Source organism: Oncorhynchus mykiss, chromosome 8 (genome assembly GCF_013265735.2).
Source record: "Oncorhynchus mykiss isolate Arlee chromosome 8, USDA_OmykA_1.1, whole genome shotgun sequence".
In the NCBI taxonomy this organism is placed as follows: Eukaryota; Metazoa; Chordata; class Actinopteri; order Salmoniformes; family Salmonidae; genus Oncorhynchus; species Oncorhynchus mykiss.
The window spans coordinates 67,393,284-67,411,964 of record NC_048572.1 but is presented as its reverse complement, the minus strand read 5'-3'; the positions used below and the strand labels follow the sequence as shown (position 1 = coordinate 67,411,964).

At 47.3% G+C, this 18,681-nt stretch overlaps 1 protein-coding gene across 6 annotated transcripts in view; it reads right to left on the bottom strand.

Moving 5' to 3' along the window:
* LOC110530401 (histone-lysine N-methyltransferase 2C) overlaps positions 1 to 18,681 on the bottom strand; it is a 139,395-nt gene that overhangs the window by 18,107 nt on the left and 102,607 nt on the right. For 2 of the 6 annotated variants that reach the window (XM_036986029.1, XM_036986034.1), the window contains 19 exons: positions 18,541 to 18,633; positions 18,222 to 18,269; positions 17,069 to 17,215; positions 16,889 to 16,921; positions 16,629 to 16,745; positions 16,234 to 16,384; positions 14,306 to 14,553; positions 14,074 to 14,147; positions 13,432 to 13,674; positions 11,199 to 13,175; positions 10,644 to 10,954; positions 8,886 to 10,495; positions 8,535 to 8,713; positions 8,359 to 8,422; positions 7,909 to 8,141; positions 5,679 to 7,616; positions 4,934 to 5,137; positions 890 to 1,054; positions 426 to 555 (listed from right to left, as the gene is read on the bottom strand). In XM_036986029.1, the coding sequence (XP_036841924.1) occupies positions 426 to 555; positions 890 to 1,054; positions 4,934 to 5,137; positions 5,679 to 7,616; positions 7,909 to 8,141; positions 8,359 to 8,422; positions 8,535 to 8,713; positions 8,886 to 10,495; positions 10,644 to 10,954; positions 11,199 to 13,175; positions 13,432 to 13,674; positions 14,074 to 14,147; positions 14,306 to 14,553; positions 16,234 to 16,384; positions 16,629 to 16,745; positions 16,889 to 16,921; positions 17,069 to 17,215; positions 18,222 to 18,269; positions 18,541 to 18,633 (7,965 nt within the window). The remainder of the gene's footprint in view (positions 1 to 425; positions 556 to 889; positions 1,055 to 4,933; positions 5,138 to 5,678; positions 7,617 to 7,908; positions 8,142 to 8,358; positions 8,423 to 8,534; positions 8,714 to 8,885; positions 10,496 to 10,643; positions 10,955 to 11,198; positions 13,176 to 13,431; positions 13,675 to 14,073; positions 14,148 to 14,305; positions 14,554 to 16,233; positions 16,385 to 16,628; positions 16,746 to 16,888; positions 16,922 to 17,068; positions 17,216 to 18,221; positions 18,270 to 18,540; positions 18,634 to 18,681) is intronic. The other 4 variants (XM_036986030.1, XM_036986031.1, XM_036986032.1 and 1 more) reach the window with 4 other exon arrangements.

Genomic DNA, 18,681 nt, shown 5'->3' with positions numbered 1-18,681 from the left:
AACCCGACCAGCCGCACTGCTTCTTAACACAGCGCGCATCCAACCCGGAAGCTACACCGTGCACCTGGCAACCTTGGTTAGCGCGCACTGCGCCCGGCCCGCCACAGGAGTCGCTGGTGCGCGATGAGACAAGGACATCCCTACCGACCAAGTCCTCTCTAACCCGGACGACGCTAGGCCAATTGTGCGTCGCCCCACGGACCTCCCGGTCGCGGCCGGTTACGACAGAGCCTGGGCGCGAACCCAGGGACTCTGATGGCACAGCTGGCGCTGCAGTACAGCGCCCTTAACCAGTGCGCCACCCGGGAGGCCTTGATACATTATTTTGAGGTAAAAAAAAACAGCTTCAGAGATTCAGCAAGCTGGAACTAATCTACCAATAACCCCTGGTCACCTGTGACCTCTGAACCCTCCCCAGTGCTCACCCATTGCAGCAGCTTTGCTGGCTAGCTCCTCTGTAGTGGCAAAGCCGTTGATCATCTTCTGTCGGTTTACAGGTGGAGGAGTCGGAGGGAGTGAAGCCGGCGGGGTGGGGGGGTTGCTCAGATTGTTCTGCTTTGAAGAAACAGGCCAAGGAATACATGTCAACATACTACAACAGGGGATATATAATATTGTATCATAGTCGTCTCTTGCAACCACAAATCACTGCTTCAAAGGCACCAAAGGCATCATTCAACTTCATCTTAATTAAAGTGTCTTGTGCCTGGGGCTGGTCTAGTGGATAGTGCCAGCACCTTCTGCGCACACAGTATGCAGTACATGTTTGTGTGGGATCCCTCCATCTCTCCCTAGCTCATTCAAAGTCTCTTTTTAAATAAAAATACGAGATAAGTAGGAATTTTTTTTTAAAGAACAAAATAAACTCCAGTTGGAGGTGAGGCCTCACCTTGTAGGTGAGCTGGGAGTAGTAGTCAGAGACTCCGTCCAGAGAGCCACTGCCAAATGTCCCAGACAGGAGGTTCTCACCGTTCAGCTGGCCGCTGCCGTAGGGGGCAAAGTGAGAAAAGTTCATCCCTATCAGGGGCTCCATGAGGGGCAGAAGGGACAACTGCTGTAGGACGAGAGAGAGGAAGGGAGATGGAGAGAAACAGAGAGGAGGTTACGCATATTTATTTATCTATTTAACCCTTTAATATTTGACCAGAGAATATGACAACATTCTTATTTCCAGTAATGACCTAGGGAAGAGTTACAGCCAGGGGAGAAGAAAGGCGAGAGGTTGAATGTGCTAATGATGATAGAACTATATGTGAAGTGAGAGGAATGTTCCTTGGTGGTGTAAAACTGCCTGCAAACTTCCATAATTACCTCAGATATAGAGTGAGTTCCAAAAGTATTGGGACAGTGAACATTTTTGTTGTAGTTTTGACTCTGTACTCCAGTACTTTGGATTTGAAATGATAAAATGATTATGAGGTTAAAGTGCAGACTGTCAATTTAAATTTGAGGGTATTTTAATCCATATCATGTGAACTGTTTTCGAAATTAGAGTACTTTTTGTACAAGTCCCCCATTTTGGGGACCAAAAGTGGGACAAATTCACTTATGTGCATTAAAGTTTAGTATTTGGTCCCATATTCCTACAATAGCACGCAATAGATTACATCAAGCTTTTGACTTTACAAACTTGTTGGATGCATTTGCTGTTTGTTCTGGTCGAGTTTCAGATTATTTTGTGCTCAATAGAAATGAATGGTAAATAATGTATTGTGTCATTTTGGAGTTTATTGTAAATAAGAATTGAATATGTTGCTAAACACATCTATATTAATGTGGATGCCACCACGATTATGGATAGTGCTGAATGAATCAATCGTGAATAATGATGAGTGAGAAAGTTAGACGCGCAAATATCACACCCCCAAGACATTCTAACCTTTTACCATTACGATAACAGATGAGGTTAGCATTTGGGAGGGTGGCACGATATTATTTTTTTGTCTGTAACTTTCACACTCATCATTATTCACAATTAATTCAGGACTACAGTACCAGTCAAAAGTTTGGACACAGACTCATTCCAGGGTTTTTCTTGAATCTTTACTATTTTCTACTGATATGATATTAACAGGTGTGCCTTGTTAAAAGTTCATTTGTGGAATGTATTTCCTTCTTAAAGAGTTTGTGACAAGGTAGGGGTGGTATACAGAAGAAAGCCCTATTTGGTAAAAGACCAAGTCCATATTATGTCAAGAACAGCTCAAATTAGCAAAGAGAAAATACAGTCCATTATGAAGGTCAGTCAATGTGGAAAATGTAAAGAACTTTGGAAGTTTCTTCCGCCACAGGAAAGGAAGACCCAGAGTTACCTCTGCTGCAGAGGATAAGTTCATTAGAATGACCAGCCTTCAGCAACTGCAGCACAAATAAATGCTTCACAGAGTTCAAGTAACAGACACATCTCAACATCAACTGTTCAGAGGAGATTGGTGAATCAGGACTTCATTGTCAAATTGCTACAAAGAAACCACTACTAAAGGACACCAATAAGAAGAAGAGACTTGATTGGGCTAAGAAACACACAGCAATGAACATTAGAACGGTGGAAACCTGTCCTTTGGTTTGATGAGTCCAAATCTGAGATTTTTGGTTCCAACCGCCGTGTCTTTGTGAGACACAGAGTAGGTGAACGGATGATCTCTGCATGTGTGGTTCCCACTCTGAAGCATGGAGGAGGTGGTGTGATGGTGCTTTGCTGGTGACACGGTCTGTGATTTATTTAGAATTCAAGGCACACTTATCCAGCACGGGTACCACAGCATTCTGCAGCAATTCGCAATTCCATCAGGTTTGAGCTTTATGGGATTATCATTTGTTTTTCAACAGGACAATGACCCAAAACACACCTCCAGGCTGTGTAAGGGCTATTTTACCAAGAAGGAGAGTGATGGGGTGCTGCATCAGATGACCTGGCCTCCACAATCACCTGACCTCAACCCAATTGAGATGGTTTGTGATGAGTTGGACCGCAGAGTGAAGGAAAAGCAGCCAACAAGTGCTGAGCATAGGTGAAACTGGTTGAGAGAATGCCAAGAGTGTGCAAAGCTGTCATCAAGGCAAAGGGTGGCTACTTTAAAGAATGAAAAATATAAAATATATTTTGATTTGATGAACACTTTTTTGGGTTACTACATGATTCCATATGTGTTATTTTATAGTTTTGATGCCTTCACTATTATTCTACAATGTACAAAATAGCAAAGATAAAGAAAACCCTTGAATGAGTAGGTGTGTCCAAACTTTTGACTGGTACTGTATGCGTAATCTTGGTAGCATATACATTAATGTAGATGTGTTTAGAAATATATTCTATTCTTATTTACAATAAAATTGGGCACAAAATATACTAAAACACAACCAAAACAAATAGAAAATGCATCCAACAAGTGTGTAGAGTCCAAAGATTGATGTAATCATTGCGTGCTAGGAATATGGGACCAAATACTAAACTTTTGACTACTTTATTACACAAGTGAATTTGTCCCAATAATTTTGGTCGCCTGAAATGGAGGGACAATGTACAAAAAGTGCTGTAATTTCTAAACGGTTCACAAGATATAGATGAAATTACCCCCATATTATACCTGACAGTTTGCACGTTAACCTCAGTCATTGCAACATTTCAAATCCAATGCAGGAGTACAGAGCCAAAACAACAAAACTTTTGTCACTGTCCCAATTTGGAGCTCACTGTATGAACACAAATAGCACCAAGTCAAATGAACATACCTGGGGTATTATTCACATCTTCAACTCCGCTGTGGCGGCTATGTGTTTAGTGGAAGTCTGTGGGTAATTTATCCTTGTTGATTGATTACAGCGATTACTGGGTATTTCAAATTGAAGCGTGTTTGGAAAGTCTAGATTTCCCATTCAATTCATTTTCTACAATTATCCTTCCCACATAGGAAGGAAACGAAGACAGCAATTACTTATCAAAATGACAGTAATTTAAACTTCAACAAAACAGCACGGAAATTGTAATAAAAGAGCTGGTTGACTGTTTGATAATAACGTTTGGTGAGAAAAACAATATTATTTATGTCTCATTTATCAGTGATATGCAGACAGTATGGTGTAGCAGCACCCAGTAGGGTAGGATACCATTTGTTTCAATTTACATCATTTTTATTTGGTCCCCCTGCCCTCCAGGAGACCATATCATGGCTCCATGCCATCAAACTGAATACCGGTATGCAATCAAACTGTGTAGTTTCTATCGCAATTAACTAAAGCCATTTATGAAGTGATGCGGCTGCATACAGATTTAATCAATGAAGAGCACCATGGGGGGGGGTTATAATATGTCCCATTCTTCTCCATAATAACCACCAGTAATGCCTGGGTGTATAACTGTCAAACCTAGCAGCTTCATTTGCTAGTCCATTAACACAGCAGTAATGTGGCTATGATGCATGTAATGGTATCAGCATACACACACCCGGGGCACCGTCCTATCTGTAATTAGCTAGCTCTGTGGTCGATGCATCACAGCGCTGTTAAAGACAGAGCTGTGGAAGGAAACATCTCTGAAGGGATCATTTAGCTCCCCTTAATGTGAGATGAGTAAATGTAACATGCTGAATGTGGCCTATTGGTATAAGAAGAAGTCTAGTCTCTGACGTGTGTGTAGAGTATCAACAGCTTTCAGTTGTTGAAACAGCTTTCAGTTGTTTCAGTTTCACCGAACGCAACAGGTGTAGTAGACCTTACAGTGAAATGCTTAATTTTTAAAGTAAAACATAGGTATTAAGTAAACAAAAGATAAATATGGAAATAATAAACAACAGTAAAGACAGTGAAAAATAACAGTAGCGAGTCTATATACAGGCAGCGGTTAGTTGGGCTAATTGAGGTAATATGTATGTGTAGGTATGGTTAATGTGACTATGCCTATAAGTGTTATGTGATGTTTAAGTCTACTCCCTACCTGTTTGAGCTGGGTCATTAGTGTATCAGTGCTGGAGTGCACCAGTTGCTTCTCCTCCCCTTCTTTCTTCCTCTTCTTGTAACGAGAGGCGGGCCGCTCTCCTCCTTTGGGGTTCCTCTTGTTCCTGCCTTTCCTCTTATCCTGTCCTGTGAGCAGTGGTCCTGGGAACTCTGGAAGGCCAGAGAGCTGTCCGTCTGAATACGCCTGGGAGGAGGTAGATGAGTAATGTGTCAATTGTCATAGAGACACTAGTAAGAAAGCAGTGTCTCGTTTATCGGCAATCACAAAAATATCTATATAAAAAAAACATGACATGATACCACGCTGTTCATTAATAACTTTTACAATTCACAACTCTCAAGCCTTTTGGGTATTTCCACCAACACCACCATTATTTTTAGCAGGAGAAGATCTGAGAGACCATTTCATGAACCACAACTCAGCCTAAACTACTGCCTCCTACTATGACTCACAACAGTTTGTCACAGGCAGCAACCCATTGGACTGATTCACTGAACCAGACTAAGAGCCTGCTTGGCTTGGCTGTGACTCACACTGGCTGCTCATCTACCTACGTAGCAAGCTAGCGGTCACTGTGACTCAATGGAGGCTGGTGGAGGGAGAAATCGGAGGATAGACTTATTGTAATTAATGGAACTGGATCGTTCCATTTATTCCATCCCAACTGTTACAATGAGCCTTCACCAACCTCCACTGCCGTGCCTCATCTACCAGACCGACTCACCCCGTTGCTGTCCATGGAGCTCTGCCTTAGCAGCAGGGCCTTGCAGTCTGCATCCGCCTCCTCTTCCTCAGACCTCAGGCTCTTGTCTGACCGTTGGTGGGGAAGCCCTGGTCCATTAAGAGGCGTCTGCCTGTTCTTCAACAAGTGTTTGAGGAGCTCGTTGTTACTCCCAGATTCCCCTTTTGCTCCCCCGCCGTGGGAGGGGCTCTGTACTGCAGCTCCACCCTCCTCCTTCACCGTGCCCATCCCTGAGCCCATGTGCGAGGAGGTGCCATCTCTGGGTCCGTGGCACTCGGTGCTCTCAGTCTGCTCCAGCTTAATGTTGCTGAGGATGCGCTCCTGCTCCAGAGCTTGGGCCCTGGCAAGGGAGATGTCTGATGGGAGGCTACCCATCCCTACAGGCTGCCCAACACCACCCAGCCCTCCACCCAGCCCTCCAGAGAGCTGCCTCTCCAGCTCTGAGTGGCTATGGCTGGGGGTAGAGGTGGAGGAGCCAAGTAAGGGGGACCTGGAAAGGTCTTGGTCCCCGAAAAGGTGGGCGTTGTTCCTGGTGGGTGTGGAGGATGTGTCTGACCGGCAGGGCGTCAGAGGGGCAGTCAGGTCAGAGCGCGGCGTGGACGGCGTTTTCACAGAATCTGCATCATCATGGTCTTTCTTCTTCTTCCTGTTTCTTTTTTTCTTGCCATTCTCATCCGGGATGATGTTGGAGTAGAGCTGGATCAGAGACTGACCCGAGCCGGGGAAGTTGGAAGGCAGGGGCGTGGTGGAGTTGCCGCTCCCAAATGGAGGGCCTTCCCCGGGCATCTGTGGCATCACGCCTGGGCCGCTGAACCTCCGGGGTCTGTGTGGACCCTGGGCGAAGTTACCCTGTAGTACCATGTTATCAGGCCCAAAACCAGGTCCCATGTCCTGAGGAATCATCCCATTACCCATTATGGCCCTCCGGTCTCCGCCTTGTATGAAGGCCCCGGGAGGAGAGCCCATCCCTGGCTGCATGGGCTGCTGCAGGGGGAACATCGGTCCTAACTGCTGCATGAAGTCCTGGGGCAGCTCAGCATTGAAGAACGGCATCTGAGAGAGAGGCACCGTGTTCCCCCCGTCAGGCCCCAGCATGCCTTGCTGTTCCATCTCCATGCGTTGTTTTAGGGCGCGCTGACGTTCTACTTCCTGCATTAGTTGAACCCTCTGCCTCTCCTGCTGCTCTCTCAGCCTCTCCCGACGCTCTCTCTCCTGGAAGCCCTCACTAAACGGGTTGTTGTCGTCAAACTTCAAACCGGAGCCCTGTGGGGGTTTGACCCCACCGGGTTGAGGCTGAGGCTGGTTTTCCATGGGCATCTGCTGGGGCATTTGGGGAGGCATCTGCTGGGGCATTTGGGGAGGCATCTGCTGGGGCATTTGGGGAGGCATCTGCTGGGGCACTTGGGGAGGCATCTGCTGGGGCATTTGGGGAGGAATCTGCTGGGGCATTTGGGGAGGCATCTGCTGGGGCACTTGGGGAGGCATCTGCTGGGGCACTTGGGGAGGCATCTGCTGGGGCATTTGGGGAGGAATCTGCTGGGGCATTTGGGGAGGAATCTGCTGGGGCATCTGTGGGGGCTGCTGAGGCAGGTTGCCCATGGGAACCTGAGGGGGCATATTGGGTCCACCCATGGGCATGGGAGCTCCAGGATGCCAGCTTGCTGGTGCGTTGGGCACAGGCATTCGTTTTGGGGGGGCGTTTGGCTGGCCTGGATGGATTGGCACCTGCTGCACCATGTGGTTCATAGATGGGTGGTTCATTGGAGGCCCACTCGGCACAATGCCGGCAGGGCCGCCTTGTATTGGTGGCATTCCTGGCACTGCTGCTGGCATCACAGTGGGAGGCATGCCACTGCCACCCTGCTGCTTCACACCATACTCCTCGATCAGGTCAGCATGCTCTTTCTGCTGCTTCCGGATCTAAAAGGACAAGAACCGAAAATATATATTACATAAGAACATGGACAAACAGCTGGCAAGACAGACAATAACAATTCAACATTTGTATTGACATAATTCAATACATAATTAGGACAATTACAAGGAGCTTTGAAAGGATGTTTGGTCAACTGAAGGAAAAAAAGTCAACATTTTGGTCTGGTCTCAAAACTTAGTTCCAAGCAAGTACAGTATGAGGGTTGAATTGAGGGCATAGCCTAGTGTTATGGTAAGACAGTGGTATAGTACTGATGAAGAAAGTGACATTACGTACCTGCTCCAGCTGTTTCTGCACTACACCCTGCTGCTCCGTCAAGTGTTTGAGCTGCTCTGCGTCCTCCTCAGGGAACTCCCTTCCAGCCTTCTTGGCCGTCCTCTGCTTGGCACACAGGGCCTTCTTGGACTTTCTGTGGGCGCCGATCTTCTCCTCCAGAAACTTCTGCTGCATCTGGAGCAGCTGCTGGGTCTCCTGGAGCCACTCCTCGTACTGAGTCCTCTGAGCATTGTCTGAGGGAAGCGACAGAGTGCGTTTTCATAGTACTTATGTAAATTAACAATATTTAATTACAAAAGCAATTTGGGCTAAGCCTGGTAAAGCCAAGAAAATCTGAGGGGGAGACAGAATGTTTTACTTTTACAGATTTATACCATTATTGAACTATGGCTCATAAATCAAAAGGATACATTTACTGACGATTGTGAATGTTAACAGAGGTGAACTTACTGACAAAACCTGGTCCAAAATTGGGAGGATTGGGCCTTGTCACTGAGGGTGTCAGCTTGCCATCCTGGTTTGAAATTGACAAACAATAAATTGATATTATAATTTGTGTTTTCCTAGTATGCTTTGTGTATGAAAGACGACTTAAGAGAGCTGACTTGGTTAAGTGTTTCAGTTACCTGTCCAACGGCCTGTGGAGGAACAGGGGTGCTTTCAGGACATGGTGCCGCAGGACCAGGTTGAAACCTGTTTATGACAATTGGTGTCATCCCCATGTTGTTTTGAACCATGACTTTGTTGATGCCTTTCAGAGCGACCATCTTTGCTTTCATAATAGGGTCAGTGATGGCGTCAAAATCTGCAGACCAAAAAAAGTGTGGTCAGCAACTTGCCCATTACATAAGACACAAATTCCTCTATGCATATCACTGACATTTATACTGTTTTATACGACTCATATCAATGTGAAAGTGAATAACTCGTTTGAACTGGCATAAAGCATTTAGCCTAAACAAAAAATGTCTAGTTACCAATGTTGGGGAAAAAAGCGTCACTAGAGGAGCGTTGTCTGATCATGGCCTGCATCTGCCTCTGCTGCTGCTGCTCCTGCCTCTCCTGGTCCAGCAGGTCCTGTAGGAGGAGGGGCTGCTCCTCCAGCAGCAGGGGTCTGTGCCCCCCTGGCCCCGCCTGGCCCAATGTCTGGGCCAACAGGGCCTGCTGGGCCGGGGTCAACCCACTCTGGTCCATCTCAAAGGTAGACATGGATGATTCTCCTTCTTCTTCTCCCCTGTTAGTTGGATCCATGGTTTGAGATCCCATACTAAGTCCAGAGTTGTTCTGAGTGTCTTGGTTTGGCTGTGTCATAGAGTTACCACTGCCTTGATTGTCACAGGTGGAGTCCTCTGGTTGCTGCTTGATTAGTAAGCTAGAGAGTACTGGCGTGGAGGCAGAGAGCACTCCTGATTGCTTGTTAGTGTTTCCGTCTGCTTGTTGCTCTGTCCTCTCATTGGACATCTGAGACAGGCTGTCTTTGTCCTCCATTTTGATCTTATACTCGAAAGGCAGGGAGGAGGCGGAGCTCTGGCGGCAGTTCACTTCCTGTTTCACATCAGCTGTCTTCTCGGCCATTCCATCTGACTTCCCCATTCCAGACGTCAAATTGGAGAAGGAAGATGCAGCACCGCCACAGCTAGAACTCCTCTTCTCAGACAAGGCCTTCTGGAAGTCACAGGCGTCGCTGTGGTCTTCCATGGGGTCATTAAGGTCCAGTTCCTCATTGAACAAGTCCTTCTTGACGTCGTCCAGGTCGGGGTCCGTGTACGCAATGATGTCGAACTTCCCCGACGTCAGGAAGTCGTCCAGGTGCAGGTCATTGGTCTCTAGGTCTAGGTCTTTGCCGTCTTCTTCCGGATCCAGATTTAGGTTGTCCAGATCGGCATCGACTAGGTCTTTCACCTCAACATCTTCCAGGTCTTTGACGGCCGATTCGTCTGTGTCCAGTTTGTCGTCCACTCCGTCATTGTTGTTAGCCATGGAGACTCCTCCCTGACCATCACTCTTCCCAGCAGAAGGCCCAGGTATCATCATGGAAGCTGACATACCCTGGGTCTCGTTCGAAGCAGGCTGGCTCATGGACCTCATTAGCTGGGCTTGCCTTGGCATGGCTCCCCCTTGCATCTGGGCCTGCTGATGCTGGTGGAAGTTCTCAATGTTGGAGGACAGATGGCCTTGGCTCATCTGCTGGTCCCCCATTGACTCCATCATCATCCTGGGGCCTTGGTTTGGAGGCAACCGGAATTCAAGCCCTCCCATGAAACCAGGAGGCCTCTGGGGCTGGAGGTTGGGATCCATGTTGTTCCCTTGCATGCCAGAGGACCCGAAAGGGAGACGAAGCCTGCTGTCAGGGGCTCTGTGTCTCAGCTCGATGAAAGGCTGGCCCATAATATTGTGCTGTTGCATTGGCACACCACTAGGAGGGAAATGCTGGGGGAGCCCCATAGGGTTGCCCCCCATGGACTTGGCCATATCTACAGACATGGAGCGTCTCATCCCCGGGTGGATGTCCTGCATGGGGTGAGGACCTCTGGGGAAGAACTCCTGGCTACCATGAGGTCCCGGCCCACCAGGTGGAAATGCAAACCTGAGCAATTGAAAGAAAAAATACATTTCAACACATATTACAGTGCCGAGTTACCTCCAAAACATTCAATCTAGAATGACTCTGTTTTTTCGTAGACTAAGAAGTCTTATTTATTAAGTCTGTAAGGACAGTAATATCAGTTACAAACCTTGGCCCCTGATGTCTGATATTAGGATCACCCGAGTATTGTCCTATGGGGAACTGGCCCTCATTAGGGAAAGGGCCTCGCTGGTCCCCTGGGAAGGGTCCAGATCCAGGGAACCTCATTGGTCCGCTCATGGGGCCCGGCCCAGGGTAAGGTGGAGGGGGCCGGCTGAACATCTCGCCCTGTTGTCCGTGGCCCTCGTGCGGCCAGGGTCGAGGTGTCCCAGGGCCAGGGGCCATGATACCAGCGTTCTCCTGGCGGATGGCACTCCTCTGCTGCTGCTGCTTCAGGATCAGCTCTCGGATGCGTTGACGCTAAATAAAACAACACGAGCTGTCAGACCTCCAACTAGATAATTCATGTTTCATGCCAGAACTCTACTGAATATTTGATTGAAAAAAAAAAGTGATAGAATTGTATTAGCTATTAATCACCGTGGCTTCAAGCTTGCCAAGGGATACAAATGTTAATTTAAGTGAATACTGAAACGGGTGAAATTTATCTGGAAGATAATACTTTAAATGAAGATAAGAGCAGTTTAAATAGCATCAGTCCTACCTGTTTGAGTCTCTCCTCACTGTCGGCCAGAGAAACACTCTGAACCTCAGAGGGGGTTCCAGGCATCTGGGAGGGGTTTTGCAGCTGTCCTCCAGGGTCCTGGCCTTGCTGCTCCTTCATATCTGGTCTGTCTGCTGGCTGTGGACGTGGGGTCATGGGCGCCTGCTCGTAAGGATCATGGATAGACGTCTGGTTGGGCCGTCTGGACGGCGATGGAGAAAATCCCTCATCGGCTATCCCACCGTGATGCTTTGGTGTCTGTGACCCAGGGTGTGGAAAGGGAGCATCTTGGAGCCTAACGCTTTGAGGAGGGGAGAAGGGATCCTGGTTCCCCATGGGACCAGGCCTCTGCCCCTGCTGTCTGCTCAGCCTGTCAGACCCCATCCCTGGCTGCGGGGTGCTTGGAGCCTGGGCATACGGGTCATTTAGCATAGGCCTGGGGGTCTGGGAGAACATGTCACCGCTCAAAGGCCTGGGTGTTCCAGGTTGACTAGCGTAGGGATCCATGGGGGCTAGTCTCTGGCTGCCTGGGGACTTTGAGAACCTGGGGGGCCGAGGGGTACCAGGTTGCTGTGTGTAGGGATCCATGGAGTGCCCGGGGGACATCCTCTGACCGGGGGGCTGGGGGTGTGGGTGAGGGTGGTGGAAATGGTTCATACCAGGGCGAGGGGTGTTGGGCTGCTGGGAATAAGGGTCAGAGGATTGGCTGTAGTTGTCGTTTGGACGAGGAGTGCCTGGAGGTCGAGCATAGCCGGACTCAAAGAATGGTCTGTTTCCAGGAAGTTGGCTGATAAGGTCATTCATAGGTCTAGGGGTACCTGGCATTTGAGCATAGGGGTCTGATGAGGGTCCTGGGGGTTGGGCAAAGGGGTCATATGTGAAGTGGTCGGGCCTTGGAGTAGAGGGAGCATGGGCGTAAGGGTTTCGGTTGGGTAACTGTGCCATTGGGCTGGGCTGGGGGAATGGGTGGCCCTGGGTATGGTGCTGGGCCATCCTTGGTGGACTGGTGAAGCTATCATGAGTTCGAGGGGTCAGAGGGGCCTGAGCGTAGGGGTCTCCCTGCTGAGAGAACCGGTCTGGGGGATGAGGCATTGGTCTGTTGAAGGGGTCCTGGGCCTGGGGTGGAGGCATGGGGGTCTTGAACAAAGACTGAGGGACTGAACCCTGCTCGTTGCTCCCCGGGATGGGAGCTAACAGAGGTCTGGAGTAAGGGTCTGACAAGATCATCCTGTTTTGAGCCATCCGTTGGTAGGCCTCTTGGCGGATCATGGGTCTAGAGTAAGGGTCTCCACGCACTGGAGAGCCTATCAGGGGCCTTCCCTGGGGACCCTGGTTGACTCTGGGGGGGCACATAGGCTTTAGGAAGGGGTCAATGTCCCCAGCAACAGGCCTGGGGGTGTCAGGGGGCTTGGCATAGGGATCCATCTCCCTACTAATAGACGTGGGGGAGCCGAAAGCCTCATGAGCCGGAGACGTGAGCCTCCCTCTGTCCTGTTGCTCCATCAAAGAGGTGGGAGACTTGCCAGACTCCATGGACATCCTGCGACACGCGCTGGGCCCCAGAGTTGGAGGTCTGGGGGTCCCTACCATCTTGGCATAGGGGTCCCAGGGAGAGGAGGGTCTGGAGCTGGATGAGCCAGGGGAGAACACCTGGGGGGACTGGGGCTGAGAGGACCCCCCTGAAGGAGGGGGAGGAGGGGGCCGCAGGAACACATCTTCAGGGGGCCCCGAGGTGGGCGTCCCTGGGAGTTGACGTTGGATGAAGCCCTCTTTCCCCCCGGTGCTGTGCTGCATGGGGGACATGCTGCCGTTGCTGCCGTGCTGGGAGGAAGGACTCTGGTTGCCGCTGTTGTTACCGTCTCCCTCCGATTGGCTGCCTGACTGCTGTTGCTGCTGCTGCAGCTGCTCATTCTTCACCTGCTCCAGCTTCTGGGTGGCTTCGATCTTAGCTTGCTGCCTGCTTTTCTGTCTCATTTGCTGTTGTAGGAACAGGATGAAAGGGCAAAACATGTTTTAGTCTTTCAAATAGTAACCTGAACAAGCAATGCATGTTTGCTTAGCACCCTAAATCCCAAAAGACCAACAAGGAGACTATTTAACTACTGTGTTTGGGTTTTTTTGGAGGGGGGAGAAGACTTCCTAAACTGCATCTGAACTGGTTGCTTCTCACACACACTAGCATACTAACCTGCCTGCACACACTATTACCTCACTTCTCTGAATACAACCTTACCTGTCTAAACTTCCACTCTTGCTCATGCTCTGACTCTTTGGGTTTCAAAGGGTCCTTAAAGAGCAAGTCTGTGTCTAGCGGTATGTTGGGGTCAAACACCTCGTCGGGAGGCTGCAGTGAGGCCGGGGGCAGCTGGGACAGCTGGGACAGCGGCAGCTGCTGCGATTGCTGCCTCTTCAGACTCTCGTTGGACATCTGAACCTTGTTGATGCGCAGAGCAGCCCTGTTGTCCCTCGCTTTTTGCTGCAGAGCAAAATCAGTCGCAGACACACACGCGTGCAGACACAAACAGAATGAATCATTTCAGTTGGTGCCATGGAAACCATAGGAGACTATTACTAGTTTGTTTTATTCAGTAGATTGTCCTTAAAACATGGCTTCTGCCAGATAAAATTACTTCTCCTGAACGTAATTACAGGTTCTGTGTGAGGTTAACGCTGAGAACTGTGGTTCTTCTGTTAATAGGGTCATCTGTGAACGGCTGGATTTGAAATAGCGCTGGCTTTTTCAAAAAATGATTTAATACTTTTAGTCTGACTCATAAAAAAATACCAGATCAGACAAAATTATTTGGGATTCTCACATTTCCAATGGATGTCTACTGGGGACAATGTAATCTAAGCAGAATTAAAGGCATCTTACCACATACGGGGCCCTGTCTTGCGAACTTGCTTTCCTCCACAGCTTTGCAATCTGTTTGACTCTTGTAGACCAGTCTAAAGTGACAATATTATTTTAAATATTAGACCAACAACATGCTTGCAGCTCAAGAAGGACATCTGATATCATCTTCAATTCTCATACCATCTTCAATTGTAAATGAAGTCATGGTAATGGCTGGATATGCACAAAGATGTGACTGTGACACACACACCTGGGAACTCATCCTTGAGGCTGGGGAAGTTGACATTGGTGTAGAGGACAGGGGCCACAGTGGCTAGTTCCCCCAGAGTCTCCTCCTTCTCCCACTTCAGTGTGCTCCTCTGGGCATTGGACATGGCCTCCGCCTCGCCCCCCTCAGCACCAGGAAGAGGGGTGGGGCCTGGGCCACCGTGGACAGGGCCAGGAGCCCCCTGCCACGAACCCACTGCCTCTCTGGCCATCTGATTAAACTTCCTGTCCCTATAGGAAGGACACAAGAACACGAATTTGATAAATATACAGGACCGGTCAAAAGTTTGGACACACCAAATCATTCAAGGGTTTTTCTTTTAATCTTTACATTGTAGAATAATAGTGAAGACATCACAACTATTAAATAGTACATATGGAATCATGTAAGTAACCAAAACAGTGTTCCACTAAATATATTTGAGAATCTTCAAAGTAGGCACCCTTTGCCTAGAAGATAGCTTTGGCATTCTCTCAACTAGCTTCATGAGGTAGTCACCCGGAATGAATTTCAATTAACAGGTGTACCTTGTTAAAAGTGAATTTGTGGAATATCTTTCTTCTTAATGCGTTTGAGGGGGTATACAGAAGATAGCCCTATTTGGTAAAAGTCCATATTACGGCAAGAACAGCTCAAATAAGCAAAGAGAAACGACAGTACATAATAACTAAGACATGAAGGTCAGTCAATGCGGAAAATTTAAAGAACTTTGAAACCCCAAATAAATGCTTCACAGAGTTCAAGTAACAGACACATCTCAACATCAACTGTTCAAAGGAGACTGCATGAATCAGGCCTTCATGGTCGATTGCTACAAAGAAACCACTACTAAAGGACAACAATAAGAAGACACTACTAAAGGACACCAATAAGAAGAAGAGACTTGCTTGGGCTAAGAAACACGAGCAATGGACATTAGCAATGGAAATCTGTCCTTAGGTCTGATGAGCCCAAATTTGCGATTTTTGATTCCATCCGGCGTGTCTTTGTGAGACGCGGTGTGGATGAACGGATAGTCTCTGCATGTGTGGTTCCCAACGTAAAGCATGGAGGAACTGAAACGGTCTGTGATTTATTTAGAATTCAATGCACACTTAACCAGCATGGCTACCACAGCATTCTGCAGCGATATGCCATCCCATCAGGTTGGTGCTTGTTGGTACTATCATTTGTTTTTCAACAGGACAATGACCCAAAACACACCTCCAGGCTGTGTAAGGGCTATTTGACCAATAAGGAGAGTGATGGAGTGCTGCATCAGATGACCTGGCCTCCACAATCACCCGACCTCAACCCAATTGAGATGGTTTGTGATGAGTTGGACTGCAGAGTGAAGGAATGCCAAGAGTGTGCATACAGTAGCTGTCATCAGGGCAATGGGTGAAGAATATAACATCTATTTTTGATTTGTTTAACACTTTTTTGGTTATTACATGATTCCATGTGTGTTATTTCATTGTTTTGATGTCTTCACTATTATTCTACAATGTAAAAAATAGTAGAAATAATGAAAAACCCTTGAATGAGTAGGTGTGTCCACACTTTTGACTGGTACTGTACAAAAAAACATGTAGTTATCATTTTCATTGTTTGGTAGACCACAAGCTTCCTCCAGTAACTGAGTCACTAGCAATGCTTGCAATTTGAGGTGTTTGAATCGTGTAGTTATGCTACATACTGTGTACTTACTATGACTGAGATATGTCCCACCTATCTATCTTAAGATGAATGCACTAACTGTAAGTTGCTCTGGATAAGAGCGTCTGCTAAATGACTAAAATGTAAATGTTAGGCAGATACCTTCAAATACTAATCCAGCATGTATGACATAGCATTCATTACAGTTTGTCAGATCATTATGTGAATAGAGAGAGTGCTTTCCAGAGCAAGGTAAGTTTTGCAGTTAGTACCTTGGATTGTCAGTGAAAGGCATGCGGTGTAGGGGGGAGAAGTTATCTGGGATACATGATTCTGCTCCGGGATGGGACGGATTCAGAGGGAATCGTTGGTTAGGTCCCATCAGCCCGTTTATCATTGGCATCCGTGGAAACATGGCATTCCCTGTATGGAAAAACAAATTATTTTATCAATGCATTACTTTGGGCAAACCATGCTCACGTGACAAGCAACCTCACCTGAGACCTGAATACTTGCATTGGCTCCCAGAGCTAATGCCTAGGCTTTATCTCAGTGGGCTGTTTTGTGGTACACTGAAGACCCAGCTGGTCACATAGGTCTGATAAAATATTCAGATAAGAGCGAAAGACTGCCAGTAACTGCTACAGGATCAATATAGGTATCATACCTGCATGTGGGTGTGTCAGGCTGGCTCCAGGTGGGCCGTGGGGGTGAGGCAGCTGTGGTGGATGGCTGGGGCTCAGGACGGCAGTGAACAGGTCCTCCACATCCTTCCCCTCCAGCTCTATGGGGGGGCACCAACAAAGACAACACAGTTAAAACGGATAGAGACAGATAATACTAACGTTCGGTTATGTTTAACCCCGGTTCTCTGAAGGAGAGGAACGGACAGAGTGATTACAAAAATAGTGGTTACTAATAACCAACCTGGTATTTTGTAGAGTTTGCTGAGAATCGATTCTAAAACCAGAAGAAAAATAGATTATTTACCTCAGTAAATGGATACTCAGTGATCAGAGCTATACCAAGAAGTGAAGTGTCTATGTGGGTTCTGAAAAACAGATGTCAGCACAAGACCTGGTGTTGACCACCAGGCCCCTTACTGACCGTCAGCCATCTCCAGACCGTCAGCCATCTCCAGCTCTGGACTGAGGATCCCGTCCAGATGTTCATCTGGGAGCGTACGGAGTGGCCTCCGGCCGGACTGAGACAGCGCTGGGGAGCTGTCTGTCAGGGGTCCAATGTCCAGACCAGCTGAGGAAACACACACATATGTACACACACAGACACATACAAAACACACATTGAATAACACACGTGTTAACAAAGATACACACTAACAACTATGCAAGGTAGACGGACTTCAAAGATTACTGCAATCAATCTGTGATTCTGTGTTTATTCTCCATATAATGTAGATTAAAACATGTATCCTTCAGCAATTTTAATTAGAACTTTGTCTAGCTGATAAACTTTGAATCTCATTTGAATAAAATAAGGGGAATATCTGAATTGTGTGGAAATTAAATTAAGATGATAACGGTGCTAGCTTAGCAGGATTACTCATGAAGGCTATCCTTTGAGATGAATCTCTGAATCTCAACACAATCTCTACTATCCTCTCAAAACACATTACAACCATCCATCCATCTATCAATCAACATCAGGACGACTGCTGCAAACTGAGCTACCAATACTTTTTATTTAATCAAATAAATACTGAGGGAATCTTAAGTATTTACTGAGAAAGAACAAAGGAAGCATATTGGCCTCAGTGGAGTTGCTAAGCCATTCTCCACCAATCACAGAGCAGGGACGAGAGAGACTGAGACCTTCGGTGTCATCACTATATTGAAGGCCACTCACCAAGGCCTCTCATTCTCTCTAAATCGTTTGCCTCTAAATTGTTCATTTTCTGAGTTTGAATAGAGAGCCCGTCCTTGACCGATTGTTTCAGTGAGAATCTGAATCACTCTCACGTTTCTAAAGTCGGTTTGCCTTGAATGTCACAAACTGAACCAAAAACCAAACAAAGGATGGGGACACCTTTTATATGTGAGAAGGCTATTGTTGACATGAGAGCATGCATGTAAAGATGAGCCCAAAGAAGCATTCTCACACCCCAATGTGCGGACGCATACACTCACACGTCCCAACTTCCTAGACTCGAGCGATGAAGTCAGCCTAATTAAAAAACTTGCCACAGAAACGGTAAATGAATGTGAATGTACTATTGCTACTAATGCCATGGAGTCCTTACCAAAAGGAGGTGGTGAGGTGTCAACCTGGAAATGGAAAAAATCAAGACCTACAGAAACAGAACCCAAATCAAGACACAAGATGAGTGAATAAAACAGAGTGGAGACAGAGCAAGGAAACCAAACTGAAACCAAACAAAAACGCACAAAACACACCTGAAACAACGTCAAATAAAGATCAAACAAAACACAAGATGTCCAAAATAATTATGAAAAGTATGTAACAAGAGAAAGTGACATTTTGAAAAGACAGACAGCAAGACATCCCAGGCTAGCAGTAAACTCCTCCCACGATGACAGCCTCAGAGATCAGTGACATACCAGAGTCACCTGTCTGTTTCCCCAGCATTCCCAGGAGATCTGCATCCGTGTTGAGAACCTCCGACAAATCCACTAGAGGTTCTTCAGAGGGCTCTGTGGATGAGAAGACAGACAGTCAGGAACCACAGCATGGATCAATGG